Source organism: Mustela erminea, chromosome 3, assembly GCF_009829155.1.
Source record: "Mustela erminea isolate mMusErm1 chromosome 3, mMusErm1.Pri, whole genome shotgun sequence".
Classification (NCBI taxonomy): domain Eukaryota; kingdom Metazoa; phylum Chordata; class Mammalia; order Carnivora; family Mustelidae; genus Mustela; species Mustela erminea.
Genome location: NC_045616.1, coordinates 61,205,829 through 61,223,162, shown reverse-complemented (window position 1 = coordinate 61,223,162; position 17,334 = coordinate 61,205,829). Strand labels below are relative to the sequence as shown.

The following is a 17,334-nucleotide window of genomic DNA, read 5'->3' as shown; positions in this document are numbered from 1 at the left end:
TCGGGCACCTGGGTGCCCTTCTGCTCAGGTCATGATCCTGGAGTCCCAGGATCCAGTCCCACATCAGAAATCCCTGCCCAGCAGGGAGTCTGCTTCTCCTGCTAACCTCCCTCCTCTCATGCTCTCTCTCATCTCTCTCTCTCTCAAATAAATAAATAAAATCTTTAAAAAATAAATAAACTTCTCCTCCCCAAATTTAGACAAAAGAAAACAAAGAATCATTCTTATCTTTTCACTCTACTGGTGGCGTTTGGGCTGGTGACAGAGGTTAATGGTGGAAACAGGTGGTGAGGAGAAGCAGGTGGGAGAGTAAACAACAAAGCTGACTCTCCCTGAAAGAGGTGAAGAAACTCAGAGGTAACACTGTCCAAAAGAAACTTTTATGATAAGGAAACATTTTATATCAGCACTATCTAATACAGTAGGTACTAGCTACATGTGACTATTGAGCCACTTAAAATGTGGCTAATGCATGTGAGGAACTGATTTTCAATTTTAAATAGCTACATGAGGCTAGTACCCCCTATACTGAACAGCACAGTTCTTGGATTAAACAATGGATAATGAAAAATAATGTAAAGATCAAGACTATTTCTCCACAGAAATACACTAGGTGGCATGAATGCTTATATAGAGCATTTAGGAAAATTCTAGAAAAAATGCTCAGGCATTCTAAAAAACAAAACAAAACAAAAACAAATCCTCAGTCTCTGCTGAGGCTAAATCTACTATCCCACAAATTACTCCTTTCCCCAAATGCCAGACTACTAAACCAAAAAAGAATATAACATAAAATACACACAACTCAAATTGAAACTGAGAGGAAGAAACCGTCTTTAGGGATGATTGTATAAAACTAAGAAGTCCCACTGTAACAGAACAAATGTCTGTACCACAGCTTCCCAAGTATTTACAATATGAAAAGAGCACAAAACCTGTGTAACATATTCACAATGCACGTTAAAAAAATGCAAAAGAGGGGCACCTGGTGGCTCATGGGTTAAAGCCTCTGCCTTCAGCTCAGGTCATGATCCCAGGATCCTGGGATAGAGCCTGGCATCGGGCTCTCTGCTCAGTGGGGAGCCTGCTTCCTCCTCTCTCTCTCTGTCCGCCTCTCTGCCTACTTGTGATCTCTGTCTGTCAAATAAATGAAATCTTAAAAATAAAAAATAAAAAAAATGCAAAAGACAAATCATTCTGGGAGAAATATACCATTTCAAAAGTAAATTCTCCACACTAAGAACATGAAGTTAAGAAAACAGAAGCTCAAAGATGAGATGATAAAATTATATAATAAAGGAAACGTAAGACTGAAACCTGAGTGAATAAAAGCCAAATAACTATAATTATCAAATTAAGTAAAACCTGTTAAAGAAAGATAGAGGGAATGCCTCGTTGGCTCAGTTGGTTAAGTGTCTGCCTTCAGCTCAGGTCATGACCCCAGGGTCCTAGAATTGAGTCCTAAATCAAGTCCTCGCTTAGCAGGAAGACTGCTTCTCCCTAAGTCTGCTGCTTCCCTGGCTTGTGCACGCGCGCGCTTTCTCTCTCTCTCTGTCCCTCTCTGACAAATAAATAAATAAAATCTTAAAAAAAAAAGACAGATTAGATCAATGAAAATCAAATTACTGATAAAAAGACGAGATAATATGAATACATATAAAAAGACGAAGCCATTTTTTTAAAAGGTGAAAGTAGAGTAAGACTGTAAAATAGAATAACTGGCATTTCTGAAGCATACAAATAACAAATGGAACAACAACAACAAAAAAAAACCCTGGAAGAGGGGAAAAAAAAAGAATTCAAAAAAATTCTACAAAATAAATAAAGAAGTGAATATGTAGATCATATAGGATGACTCACTCTGAGATGCAAATTTACTAATCTTTACAGATTACAAAGAAAGGAAAATAGATTTCTGGGGGTTACAAACAAACAAAAAAATCAATTTACCTGCAAAGAAAAAAAAGTCTGTGGCTACAGGGAGAGCCCTCTGAAGAATAAAAAAAAAAGGTATGACCCAAGACTATTATATCCAACCAAGAAGCCAAATATAAAAATAACATGACAATTCAAAGACATAAGGCCTAAGAAAATACTGATTCCCTAAAGAGATGAAAATGTTACTACACAGAAATAATATTTGCCAAGTCATAATTAAATGAATACACATTTGTTAAAAAAAATTATAATACAATACTGCAAAGATGGAATAACGAAAGCACGAGACAATTTAGAAGAATGCCATATCTTCCATTTCTATAATAAAATCAATATAAAATGTCTAAAATTCATAAATCAAGAAAGAGCAAAACAAACACATTACTAAAAAGATGCATATTACTTAGAAATGGAGGAAGTTAAATACATACATCTAAAAGAATTTGAGGTAACTAATTCAGGCGTGGGGAAGGGTGGAACAGGAGAATGTTTCTTATAAGCCATGTAAGTATTATTTACCTTTTCTATAATCATGTAAAATGTTTACTTGGATAAAATTTAAAATATTTTGTAAAGATTTTATTTATTTATTTGAGAGATCCAGAGAGAGAGAGAGCAAAGGAGCAGAGCTGAAGGGAGAGAGAGAGGAGAGAGAGAAGCTTGCTCCCTGCTGAGCAGGGAAAAATGACCTGATCCCAGGACCCAGAGATCATGGCCTAAGCCAAAGGCAGATGTTTAATCGAATGTGCCACCTAGATGCCCCCAAAATTTAAAATATTTTTAAAAAGAAACTTCATGAGTTAAAAAATTCAAGCAAAAATAAATTACAAACAAGAAAAATAAGGACTCTTTAAGATAAACATTCCATAACTAATGGAGGGAAGGCAAGAGAGACCCCACAGCAATATATGCACATGGTCCAAGGTTTCCCAATAAACTGCATATTGAACTTGCCATCAATAGGTGCCTGAAAAAAGTATACAAAAACTTTGGTATTTGTATTGTGAAGTATGGATTCTACCATAACTCCTCACTACTCTTATTTAAAAACTTTACAACAGGGGCTGCTGGGTGGCTCAGGTTGTTGAGCATCTGCCTTTCAGTTCAGGTCATGATCCCAGGGTCCTGTGATTGAGCCTGGCATCAGGCTCCCTGCTTAGCAGGAAGCCTGCCTCTCCCCCTTCCATTCCCCCTACTTGTGTTCCCTTTCTCGCTGTGTCTCTCTCAGTAAAACAAATAAATAAAATCTTTAAAAAAATTTTTTTAATAAACAAATAAATTTCACAACAGTGAGATTCAAAAATAGTTCATAAGTAAGACACAAAATTTATTTTACAAAGAAAATTAACCTGTAAAGAAAATTAAAATTCAATAAAAAATAATCTCTATCCTGTAGGTCCTGGAAGACAGGACATGATGCACTCTCTCCGCCATCTTTGTATTTTCAGAAAATTGCTAATCAAGAATAATGCATATGAATTTTGTGTTCTGATGAGTTATTTTATAGCTGTCCCCAAAAAACTTAAGAAATTTATCTCAAAATACTTTAAACAAAATTCTAAACTTGGAACTTTTTTACACCTAAGGTTTTATAACTGAAGTACATATATATATTGAGAGAAATAAAAGTAAATTCATCACTCAAAATTTCAAAATGGAATGCATACTGCCACTAAAATTTTATCACCTGGATTCATAAGTAAAAGGTAGCTCTGAGTACACAAAGTTTTAAGTCCTCAATCACGAAAGTAAAAAATTTTGCAAAAATTTTTGCAAAACTGTCATCTCCTAGAGAAAGTTTTTTTAAGGAGCTAGATTCATAAAATTAACCATTCTGTCAAGCTGCAGTGCCCAAGGTTTCTTTCGGTTTATACTTAACACCACTAAAGGTTTTTGATACTCTTAAAATGTACTTATTTTTAAAAAATTCATTATTTATACCAAAGCAACTTTAGTCTTAAAGATTTACATTTATGCTTCAAGTATTCTCCCATAATCAACTTGAATGACACAAAGAAAATACATAAGTAATTTTATATCCTTGAAAACTATACAAACTTGACCCAGAATTAAAAAAAAAAAAAACCTACATGGACTGCAAAGAGTAAGGTAAATCTGAGAAAATAAAAATGCAAATATGCATTTTAGCAGTCTCTTGGATTTATTAACCTAAAAGGTTTAATTTCCATTTTCCTGCATCAGCTTTATTTATAAAATGTCGTGCCCTATAAATACGCTGTTATTTTCTATAGTCAAGCACCCTCTTAACAAATCTTCTCATTAATATGTAAATTTAAAGTCAATCGGTCTTCTCCCTGACAGCCCCATGAATTCCTAGTGCACTGTATAATCGGCTTTGACTTGGCATCCACTATTTATCATCAAAGATGTCAGTTAGAAAAATTATGGAAAATGCACTGCAATTGATATGACTGCAATCTACTTTGTCAACACTTAATTGTTCCTCAAATCATACATTTACATATAAACAGCCTAAATACTGATCTATAATGATGCAAATAAGCTAAATTAAAAATCTCTTCTGTCCTGAAGAAGCTTGTTTGTATATGATGTGTTCATTTGAGAACTTATTGACAAAAACATGTTACATCAACTCATCTCAAAAAGTATTTCTACTAATTTTCAATTCCTCAAAAAAACAATTTTGTTACCTTTCAGGCATATAAGCATAAACAACTGTTTTAAAAATTCAATGAGAAGCATGATTTTTCTCTTTGAAAAACAAATTTAATTACAGTTGTTACCTAATTGCAATGTCTAAGCACTGTGGATTGAGGGGGCTTCAAAAATGGCTTCAACTGGAATACAATAAGCAAACACAGAGTAACTTATTACAGTAAGCAAAAAGATAATAAAAAGTCATGAGGTAGGAATAAAAGAGATAAGGTAAAAGAAAATAAAAGGAAAGACTGTTGACTTAGGGATCAGATTACTCTGTTTATATTTCTGGCTCCATATTTTATAAACAATATTATCTTAGGTGAGTTGTTAAAAATCTGTATACCTCAGTTTTGTCATCTATAAAATGGGTGTAATAATCACCACTGTCCTATCTCAAATAAAATACTACATAAGTGCAGCAAAAGAACAAACTGCTAAATTTAAGGTATCACAATGTTATTTTTCCTGTATTATCTTAGTATCTGAGAAAGAAATCCCTTGATTTTAATGAATTTGGTATGTTTAGGCAGTATTTTTACTTTAAACAACTTTTAAATCAATATATTATTTTAGTGAGACTGTTTTCTCACTGTAAAATCTTTCAAGATAAATGACACTTTATATATCATAAAATGGTATTCATACAACATTTATACAAGTGACTTCTGCCTGTATGCAAAAGGGGATGAGGGCCAGAATGGACACCTTTACATTCTACCATCTTCGTGAAAAAATACATTCAAGACCTGATGGTAAAAGGATAAAATAGTATTGTAACAAGTAAGCACTGACTATGCTAGAATACTGTTCCACTTTATCTTTCTATCCAAATTCTTAGCAATTCTTTACTACATGGTATGCTTTCTACAAACATGAGAAGTGAAAAATAGAAGCAGACAGGAATGCAGAATCCGTCTAAGTTTCTTCCAGCTTTATAATTCAGCTTGCCAACTTTTTAAAAAGATATTTATTTATTTTGAGAGAGAGTGCCGCTGGGAGAAGGAGCAGAGGGGGAGGAGAAGCAGACTCCCCACTGAGCAGAGATCTCAATGAGATGTGAGGCTCAATCCCAGGACCCTGAGATTATAATGTGAGCTGAAGGCAAATGCTTAATTGACTGAGCCACCCAGGTACCCCCTTTAATTAAAATTAAAAATTTTAATTTTTAAAATTAAAACTACTATGTGTAGTCCTAAAAAGTTGGATGCAACTTTAAGTCTAGGCCAAAAAGCCTCCAAGATTACAAGTGGCTGGACTGCTCACTGAAAAGGTGCTCAGTGAAACAGAAGTCTAACAAGCTATAGAGAAAGATGGGTTAACTTGAAGAGTAAGCATGGACATGGTCTAAATGATGATAATTCATTTGAACCTTAATTTTTTTTTAAAGATTCTATTTATTTATTTATTTGAAAGAGAGAGATTACAAGTAGGCAGAGGGGCAGGCAGAGAGAGAGAGAGGAGGAAGCAGGCCCCCCACTGAGCAGAGAGCCCGATGCGGGACTCGATCCCAGGACCCTGAGATCATGACCCGAGCTGAAGGCAGTGGTTTAACCCACTGAGCCACCCAGGTACCCCTGAACCTTAATTTTATAAATGTATTTGTACCAAAAGTCTAACATCCTGGATAATCTCTAACCTCTAATACTGCAATAAAGGATAATCCTTCTAAATCTTTCCTGCTGGTATGGGAGAGAATACATATGTACATGAAAAGTTTGTCTTACTTTACTGTCTTACTTTACTTACTGTTGTCTTACTTTGGAATCAACCGATACTACTATAAATTAATAAATAAAGAGAAATGTGTTATCCAAAGTAAAGTTTACAAGCACTAGAACAAGTGAAATTAAACAGTTGCCAGTAAATACCTCTAAGGGGTCAACGAAGAGGTTATAAGAAGGAAGATTTACCTTATTTCAGTGTGTGCATGAATTCCTTCTACAATTAAAAAAAATTGTTAGAGTTACAGTTAGCTACACCCTTATAAATCTCCTATTTTATTGAGGTTTTCTTCTTTTCTTTTCTTTAAGCCCAGGAATCTTTCTCAAAGGAAATCATATTCATAGCTGTATATGAAAGATAGACAAAGATGAAGGCTGCTCTGTTTGGAACAGAGGCAAGAACCCAAGAGCTGCTGTCTAGAGCACCACTGCCCCCTGTGGTTGTTCCTGTGGCAGTGTTACAACATCCTGAGGCCTGAGATGCACATTTAAAAACTAATGAATTAGTCTATCAACCACGTAATCTAGAATAATGCAAAGGTCATATTTGCAAATATGTGGCAAAAGTAAGAAATTACTTAGCCCAGTTTCAGTGTACCCAGGACAAAGACCAGACTTCATCTTATGTTTGCAATAATTAATATCCAAAGAATCCACATGTGAAAACACACAGAATAACACAAAAATAGCCCCAACTTTTTAAATTAAAATTTAACCTCCCTGATTTGCAAATAGCTTTTAATATGAATTTTATCTAAAATAAGATGAAATAAAATTAAAGGAACAGAAACACAAATAAATAGACAAACTACAAACATAGAGATTTTAAAGTCTATTACATATTTTTAGGAGATATGGCAAGGAAAAATGTATTTTAACTCCAATTTCTACATAATAGCAAAGCAAAGGATTATGTGCACAGAGATACTGAAAATGATCTGATGGTGATACGAAAGTAAAATTTTAAATCTTATTAAATAGTGACAGTGGTTAGATGAGGCAAAATTACTTTATAACCTTCTAATGGGAAAAAAAATGTATCTGAACAGCACTCTGGAAAAGAACTGGCTGAAATCAAACAACTTATTACTAGCAACAAAAAACTCTTGTCAAAGTTATTACTTATATCAAAGGGCCAAGACATTTGCAGCATGGGCATGTTGTTGCTTAATCCAGCAAAAGTGTCATCAAGCGTCAACTTTGCTCAATGACAAATAAAATTAACTTTATAAAAAAAAGCAATCATTAATTTAAGTGCCCTATAGCATGAGATTTTTATATATTAATTCAAAACATTTCAATTTTATTTTATTTTTTAAAAATATTTTATTTATTTGACAGACAAAGGTCTCAAGTAGGCAGAGAGGCAGGCAAAGAGGCGGGGGGAAGCAGGCTCCCCGCTAAGCAGAGAGCCTGATGCGGGACTCGATTCCAGGACCCTGGGATCCTGACCTGAGCTGAAGGCAGAGGCTTTAACCCACCACTGAGCAACCCAAGTGCCCCAAAACATTTCAATTTTAAATAACAAACACTTTCTTAATATTAAAATTAAGACGGAGTCCATATTACAAACAGTCTTATGGATAAAGATATACTTTTAAAATTTTAAAATACTTTTTAATACTGATAATACTAAGTCACTGTAAAAAGCATCAATGAATATTTTAAACATTTAAACCCTTAAACATCTGAATGCTTAACACATCATCTAAAATACGTATTATGAACACTCCTCTATTTGATACACATTTTCCTCTCACTTTATTTCTAATTAACAAAAGTGAAATGAACTGAACACTCCAATGTATTGAGCAACTGAAGTGTATGTACACATAAGTTTGTATACAAACCATTATGATATAATTGGGGTATTTCTGTTCTTTTACTTTTAGGCAGTTGATTTTAAAAATCTATACCATTTTTTCCTTTTTAATTGAAATATAAGTTGATACACATCACATTATTTTCAGGTGTACAACATAATGATTTGATGACTCTATACATTACGCTCTGCTCACCACAAGTGTAGCTGCCATCACCATGCAATTTTATTGTATATTCCGTAAGCTGTACATTTCACCTCTGTGACTTATTTATTCCATAACTGGAAACCTATTATCTCCCACTCCACTCCATTTTGCCCAGTTTCCCATCTCCCTCTACTTGCTTTTTAAAAAGACAAAAAAGAACTATCACAAGATTAGAATGAATGTGCTATTCTTGTAACATTTCTTTTTTTTTTTTTTAAGATTTATTTATTTGACAGAGAGAGATCATAAGTAGGCAGAGAGGCAGCAGAGAGAGAAAGAGAGAGGGAAGTAGGCTCCCTGCTGAGCAGAGAGCCGGATGCAGGACTTGATCCCAGAACCCTGAGATCATGACCTGAGCTGAAAGCAGCGGCTTAACCCACTGAGCCACACAGGTGCCCTAATATTTCTTTTTTTAAACAAATTTAAAACTTACACTTAAATATTAAATATATACATACAAAGGTCTCTTTTGCAAATTATGTAATAAAATGTTTTCAACTATCAATTACGCAAAGAGAAGGTATTAAGTATGCCTCTAGTGTTAATATGCACAAGGTACACAACTTCAATGTAAGGTTCATTTAATTATAAATTTTACTAAAATTCTATCAGCCTAAGTGAAAAAAAGAAAACAAACATTTTAAAAGATAAAACAAGAAAAGGTAGTTAAAAGTTTGGCAATATTTACCTATAAGGCAAGAAATTCTCTTAGGTATAAATTCCCATGTGCTAAAATCACATTACCCACTTGTATAAGTGAGTCACTTGAATAGCTGAGACTTAAAGATATGAAAGCAACTAGCCTCAAAAAAAATCCATGAAAAAAAAAATCCAGGATTTGGCAATATCACTGCAAACAATGTACCAGGCTCTGTTCCTAACAAGGGCCTCTTGCCAAGTATCATACTAAGTTTATATACTACATCATTAAGTATATATCAATCAGTACCAAAATAATGAAAAATTATGCTTGCATTTGTTTCCTGCTTTCTAAAAGAACATGAAAAAAGGGAGTTCTCCATAAATATGCCAATCTCTGTATTTTACAACTATACACATTTTTTAAAGCTCATCCATTTTCTTAGTATACTTTATAAATGGAAGACCATTCAACACTTACCTCTTTCCAAGGACTGACAAACTGTGTACGAGCATATCGAGTTAGCATGTGGATTATGACAACCTGTCCCCACTCTTCTACATCAACTAGTAAATTACAGAGCTTGCGGTAATTCTTGTGAATCAGATCTATTCTATCCGGGCATACTTCTTCAAAAGCCATCACAACACTGCCAGCTACCAGCTAGAAAAGGAAGAAATAGTAACTCATTAAAAAACATTTTCCCTCCATCAAAAATTCTACTCAGGCATTACAGAGATGCAATCAGTGTTACGACAATATTTAAAGTACTCAGTTATTTAATTTAAAAAATGATTGTTCATGTATCAATAACAAGTTTTTGGTGTCATTCCCTTAAAGAATAATTTTTATAGCTGTGACATGTCTGAAAAGCTAGTACCTTCTTGATATATTACAATTAGAAGTTTTAGTATTAGAAATCCCAACAATTTTTCATCAAGTTAAATCTTAATAAATTGTTCATACATAGATTCAATCTACTCATCATATATATTTAAGGTGTGTTTTCATCTCCACATTTTTAAAGCTAACCTAAGTATCGATCTAAAGATTCATTATTTAGTATATAACAGCATTCAGAAAAATAATCAAGACAGTAACAAAGATCAGATCATGTCAGTTTAAAATGAAAAAGACAATGAATTTATTTTAAAGTGTGTGAGGAACTCTTTTAAGTACTTTGGTATAGAACACTTTCAAATCTTCAACATTTTACTCTACCTCTTAATTTTTACCAGTATTTCATTTACAAAGAAAACACACAGGCTGAAATTTTAGTGATTATAATGTATGTAACAATGTGTATAAAATGAAATAATGTAGTACCAACAAAAGTCAGCTCCCACCAAGACCAACTAATGAACCATAAATGCTGTTTTTGTAATTGTCATACTTGGGCAAAGCAGTAAAATTAAGATATCTTTGGGATAAAGATACAAGCTAAGCACAATACATAATATACAAATACTTCTATATATGTACCACTGATATATGTGCAGTTAGCCAACAATATAATGCTGATGAAAAAATAAATTAATATCGTATTTTTTCTAAACACTGGGGATCTTCATTTTAGTGTCTAGAATTTCCCCAATGACTTAAAATAAGCAATTAAATAGAAATGTAACTTACAGAAATGGTACTTTCTGAAAAATATTAGATACAATGATATTTGTATTTTTAGTGTTTGTCCCTCTACTTGGCTGACATTTAGTTTATTAATATGCAACCAACAATACAATTCAAAGAAAACAGCTCAGAATATAGACTTGCTATTATGCTAAACAAGTTTCTAGTCCTGTGGGGATTTTATGAATTACCAATCAGTGTAAACGTGAAGCCGCATTTATTGACTCCAGCCCTGCCCATGTACTGGTGCCTGCTGGTCCCAGCATGAATGTACTTCAATCGAAAAAGCAAAGAATTGATTATTTGTGTGAACTAAATAAAAAATGTATTATACGTATAATTTCCTATTTGCTATTGATATGGAAAGGAAGTTAAGTTTATGTTTTCATCTCCACATTTTGATATCTCCTATACAAATCACTCTTCAAAAATTGTATTCTTTGATATTTCTAAACAGTTAGATTTAATACCATTTAAAAATCTCTTAAAACAACTGGAGTTTATGACATCAAACTACAGAATAACTTAGTATTTGTGAGATCTATCTTTCCATAGATATATTTCATATATAGGTCAATCTTACATTAATAGAAGAAATACATATCAATTGATATAGGATACTAAAGTACAAAAATAAATAATACCATTTAGAATAAAATAGTCCATGAAACAGAAAGCGCAATGCAATGAAGTTTCAATTTAAGACATATTATGTAAAATCAAGTACTTTGCCTAAGCCTAGAAGATTTTTTTTAAGTGTTTATTACAGACACCAATTAAAAGAAAAATTAGCTATCAAATGTTATTAAATTTACTAAACTAAGAGCTATAGGTACAACATAATTCTAAAGTACAAACTAATAACATGAAAAAAAGAAAATACTTAAGTATAAATAAAGTTTAAGGAAACACAAAAATATTTAGACTACAAAGAAAAGTACCTTCACAAAATAAAACTGACTATTTTAGGTATTTCATTGTATGGATTTAACAACTGACCCTAGGTTAAACAATGCCAGAATTGATAATTTTGGTCTATTAAACATTCAATATTCTATAAAACTTCCAGAATTAAAATAAAATGATCTTCTCTGATTTTAAGACCAAAAATATTGGTCTCCCCAAAACAGACAGTTAATTTCCATCTCACTGTGTCAATAGTAGCTTTTTATATAAGGGGAAAAATAAATCACTCCAACAAAACTAGCAATGAGCTCATCAAATTCAAATGCAGTTTTCCATTTATGTATTTTTTATATTAAAGCTATAAACATGGTTCATTTATCTTCCCTTGGTTGCCATGTTTTTCTGTGCTGTTGCTATGAACTTCAGCCATTAGCTGTGCTCCAAGGTAAACTACATGAACCATCAACAAAAGTGACACCCCATCTATGGAGTTCATATTTTCTCCAGATTATCTATGCTAGTTGACAAGCTGGTAATGAAAAAAATCACACTAAGCAAATGGTTCCTCTAATAACAATAAATTTTCTATAAAATTATGAAGGGTACAAAACGTTTCCTTGCATCTATTTTGTCATGAATTCTAATTAACGTTGCAAAAACCTGAGAGTGCTGGGTCATCACAAGAAGTGCATCAAGGTTTGATTGATAATATGGTATAAGTTGGCCAATGCTGCCAAGATTTTCTTCTCTTAAATTAATGGCCATCCAACCTGCCCTAATCATACAGCCCAAATGATATTCCCCTTCTTATTTCAATTTTCTTGAGGCATGGAAAATGGGAAAGATCAGTCATTTATCTTCTAATAGCTGGATAATAGATCTATCACAATAAAACATCTGCACAAAATCAGAGGTATGGGGTTTTTTTTTGCCCACAACAGTGAAGCTTTTACCAACATTAAATCAATAACTTATAAAATGGTGTCTTACCCTCATAGTTTAGTTATGAACTACCAATATATTTATTAAACATCATTTTGTAGCTAAATTAAGGAGAAACTTTGTCATAAAAAAATATACAAACTGAATTTTTCAGTAAGCACTGACCTAATCTATTTTCTTAAGAAGCTCTGTTTTCTATTAGAAAGTTAAAAGCTTTTCAAAGGATTCTTTAAAATTAACCTGAAAGAAACAGGAAATAAATGCTACCTTGCTTTTGAGGTGTCCTAAATAAGACTGTCCACCGCTATGCTTAAGTTGCTCAACAAATATGGATTTCTACCTTTTAAAGATAAACCAGAGAAAGCACTACATACTTTAAAAATGAATTTGAAACTGAACACCAGAAAAAGAGTGTTTTTAGGATATGTTAAATAGAGAGTATAGGAGGATACCAGTAAATGTAGGAACATACAATGAAGAAATTATATAAGAAAGCTGTAACAGCTGATTGGGGATAACGGAACATTAATAAAATATTCCCTTTTAATTTTACTGACTATAGTTGTGGGGTGTCTTTCAAAATTTATAGATAACCATTAGATAATAGTTATACCTCAGTAGCCCTAAAATGTTTTTCCAGTTATCTTACCATAACTATATTCTTTAACCCCACAATGTATTTTTAGAAAAGGACTATTTTTATGATAAATACTGGTCTTACCCTAGTAAAATGGAAAAATCATTCTATTTTAATAATGTTTATATGCCCACCTTTCCTTAAAATGAGAATTACAGAACTGCCTTTGAGATCTTAATTGTCAGGAAGTCTTGCTTTAGGCTAAAAGAAGCAACAGAAGGTGTATCTCCAAGTCAAATGTTAAGTGAAGAAAAGTTTCAAGTACATTAACACCTTTCAAATTGTATTTACCAGCAGCAATAGCAACATTAATATTGCAACAGTGATCCCAAGAAGCTCCTGATGATAACAAATAAATTCCTTTTCAAAATGCAAAAATAAACTAGACAAGCATGGTTCACTTAATTGGGAAATTTTTAAACAAAAATGATTTGGGATTCTTACTATTTTGTTTTTTTTAAATTTTATTTATTTGAGAGAGACAGAGAGAGCAAGCAAGAGCAGGCAGGAGTGGCAGAGGGAGAAGTAGACTCCCCACTGAGCAGGAAGCTGACGTGGGGCTCAATCCCGGCACCCTGAGATCATGACCTGATCCAAAGGCAGACGCTTAATCTAATGAGCACCAGCCAGGCGCCCTGATTCTTACTGTTTCAAACATCAATACGGACATTATTAATTTGGGGGAGGAAGGAAATACATCTATCTTCCTTCAATAAAGAATTTTAAGAGACAAAGTAATAATAATGCTAAGATCCATAAACATATGCATAAATAGTAGAATATTTTAAACCTTTCTACAATAGATAATAATCACACAAAGGAAAAAATTACCATAATATGTTCTTAAAACATAATTAACTTAAAAAATGGGTTAGACAAGTTATAGCACCTTAGTAAATCTGAATCTCCCAAACTAAACCCAGAAAAATCAAAGATGAAAACCTCTGCCCTAAGCATAAGTAAAAAAGAGAGAATCTCCAAACTTCAAATTACATGTAAATAGAAAATTAAGTCCTAAATCCCAGATAGTTCTCTTTCAAGCTTATATCATAAAACTTCACAAAGACCTATGGCAGTCTGGAAAAAACTTTCCATAACAAAGCAGTAAGGAGTTGGTGGTAAGCAAAAGAGTGAATTAAAATCAACAGGAGAAAGAAAAAAAAAAGTGCTCTAAGTGTAAAAATACTGCATAAGATTCCCAGTGGGTCCAGAGGACTACAAAGAAGAAATTTCAAGAGGGATGGAGGTGGAGGAAGGATTCAATGAGACCATCTTGGAAAAGAACATTTTTAAGAAGGTAACAGTTAGTTTAAAAATGAGGTAGAGGAAAAGGAGTCCCTCAGAAGCTACAGGGTGACAGAAAAAAATGAAATAAGAGGAGGAAATCTAAGCTCCTAATAGACCAAAAAATAAAAAAATAAAAATAAAAATAACTTTAGGACATTCACATCTTCCTATGGATGCTCTCCTTTAAAAAAGCCAACTAATAGAAAAGCATATTTCGCTATTCTGACAGAAACATTGTTCTTATACTAGAATTTTGCAAAAAAAACCTCAAATTCAAACCATTAGCCCTGTCCAAAGAAAGATGAAAATGTAGGTAATCCACACATACGGAAAACAGAAAGTGAAAATCAAAACAACTCAGCTGATAAAAAGTAGCCCCCCAAAAATTAATGATGAAGCAAAAGAAAACTGTCTAACATAACACTCCAAATTGAAGTAATCACCCTTAAAGAAGCATGTGATAATCAGAAAAATGAGTATGAATCAGAAATTCATAAAAGACCACAGAAATAAACAAAAGATATCAGGAAGAAATGGAACAGAAGTTTACTGAAACCAGGAAAGAAACTGAGAGAGGAATAAAATAATCAAACATGATGATTAAATTGCAAGGTGTCCTTGCAAGAGAGCTGCTGAACAAAGATTTAGTAAGGGTAAATTAAAGAAAAGTAGAAAAAGAACCAAGTGAACAGAAATGAGGTAAAGAAAGAAGTTAAAAGGTTTGGAGAGACAGTGGTTGAAATGTAAAATAGGCAAAGAAGATCCAACCTACATAAAATTGAAGTCCCTGAGCAAATAAAAGTAACAATTGAACAGAATTAATGTTTAAAACTGTACTCTTAAAAAAAAAAAAAAAACTTTGCCAGAACTAATATTTAATTTAATTAGCAATCCCCATCTCAGCACTCCCCACAAAGGTACATGCTAGCAATTCTGAAACCCTTACTCTTCATCTTGGGCTGAGAGAGTACGTAAATATACTGAGGACAATGATAGCCACATTTTTTAATGTTGGAGAAAGATGCTGAAAAGGTAGGAGGCTAGAAGGAACCCTGTACGACTATACTGCAATTAAAGGCATCAGTATAAACTACTGCCATTTAACACAGAAAAATAGATTTAGATGTCTTTTGAGTTTAAAAATATATAAACATGCAACACTTTAGGAAAAAGGAGTGTCTCATAAGTGATAGACGATTAAAGCTCCTATAAGCTCTACCTGCAAACACTGAATATAACACACACCATTTGGGAAGCAAAGTGTTAAAAATGATAGTAAACACCTAATTACTAACATCAAAAAATTTAGTAATTATATTACTATCACCAAAAAATGATAGTAAATACCTAATTACTATCACCAAATTAATTCCACAATCATTCAACAAATATTACATACCTACTATGAACAAGTATTCAATGTCTTCTATTGTATTTTGGAAATAAATGGTCAGAAATTAATAACCAACTGTTGCAAATTTACAAAGAAGTTATCTTCTACATTCCTTTTTCATTCATTTATTTCTTGTTGGAATATGTATTAACCCCCTTCTATGGTGTCAGGCGCTATGATCCCAGTTATATATACAGCAGCTCTTTCAAAACAAACAGAACTTCATACATTAGAAATTACAAGCTATACAAATTTGGGAACTAAAATTTATGAAGGCTTAATATATATAGCTACACAAGGGGCAGAAGTTCAGACACAAACCCCATTCTGCCTTATTACACAGACTGCAATTTTCACCTGTGATGTATTTTTTTTTTTTAGGAAGACATGCACACATTTTAAATGGAGGTTTCATTATTTGTGATTCTATAGGACTTTTACCAATGCTGTTTCTGTGACAAATGCCATTGGCGTTTTCATAGGGATGCATTAAATCTGTAGATTGATTTGTACTTTTTAACAATTTTAACAATATTAATTCTTCCAATCCATGAATGTGGGATACCTTTCATTTTATTTGTTGTCCTGAATTTCTTTTTTTTGTCAATATTTTACAGTTTTCATTGTAGAGGTCTTTCACCTCCTTGTTTTACCTCCTTGTTTAAATTTATTTCTACGGCTCTATCTTTATAATGTATGTGTCAGAAAAGTTTGAAAAGCACTAAGGTGTATTTTTCTGTAGAAAATCTAGGCCAGGACTCTGCAGAACAGGTCCTCAAGTGAAAGATTGTTTTGTTTTTCCATTCTCCTTTTATTTCTTGGTCAAGTTCTATAATAATACATGCCTAAAAGCAATCAGACTTAAGGGAAAGAAATCAGTAATTCAAACGGCCTAATCAGTGTGCCATTTTATAAATTAAGAAGACTCTGCTCTACACAAAAACATAATAATTTAACAAACTAATAAGGAGTGTGTTGTTTTTGGCATGGCATTTTCCTGATTCTGTTTTATTTTAGCTAATTTTAAGAGAAAGGGAATTTAGCATCAAAAATGAATTTAAACTTTTATTACATTTCTAGCTTTATTCTTCCAGAGTTATATATATAACAAAGATTATGGCAATCTTTGTTGCCTGAGGGGAGAGAGCAGGAGAGAGCCTGAGGAATTTCCAGTTTTTTTTTAAATGTTTATGAATTCATAACTAGTGTTTTTTGTACCATATTTAATTTTATTGGCTCTGGTCTTTGAAAGCTCATTACAGAGTTATGTTTGTTGTTTCAGGTAGCACTTACATTTAGTCAAAAACCTGTTACTGTTTTCATATAGTATGTAATCAGGTCTTGGTAATCATAGGTGAAAGATTTTTTTTCACTTTCTTTTACGTGGGTACACAGCTAGCACAGACAGATGTAGAAGCTGCTGGTGACATGTAAAAGTTATACCTTAAGCTTTATTTATTGACACATTTAAAAACTTTACTGAATTTCAGTCTATGCATGTCCTTAATGGCTCGTGTTGACCCAAGACA

At 32.8% G+C, this 17,334-nt stretch overlaps 1 protein-coding gene across 6 annotated transcripts in view; it reads right to left on the bottom strand.

Annotated features, from left to right (window-relative positions):
* The window catches only part of AP3B1 (adaptor related protein complex 3 subunit beta 1), a 348,922-nt gene that overhangs the window by 189,071 nt on the left and 142,517 nt on the right, over nucleotides 1-17,334 (bottom strand). For all 6 annotated transcript variants that reach the window (XR_004283661.1, XM_032334867.1, XM_032334869.1 and 3 more), the window contains one exon: nucleotides 9,492-9,674. Coding sequence is in view for 5 of the 6 variants with exons in the window: in XM_032334867.1 (XP_032190758.1) it covers nucleotides 9,492-9,674 (183 nt within the window). In the remaining variant the exon portion in view is untranslated. The remainder of the gene's footprint in view (nucleotides 1-9,491; nucleotides 9,675-17,334) is intronic.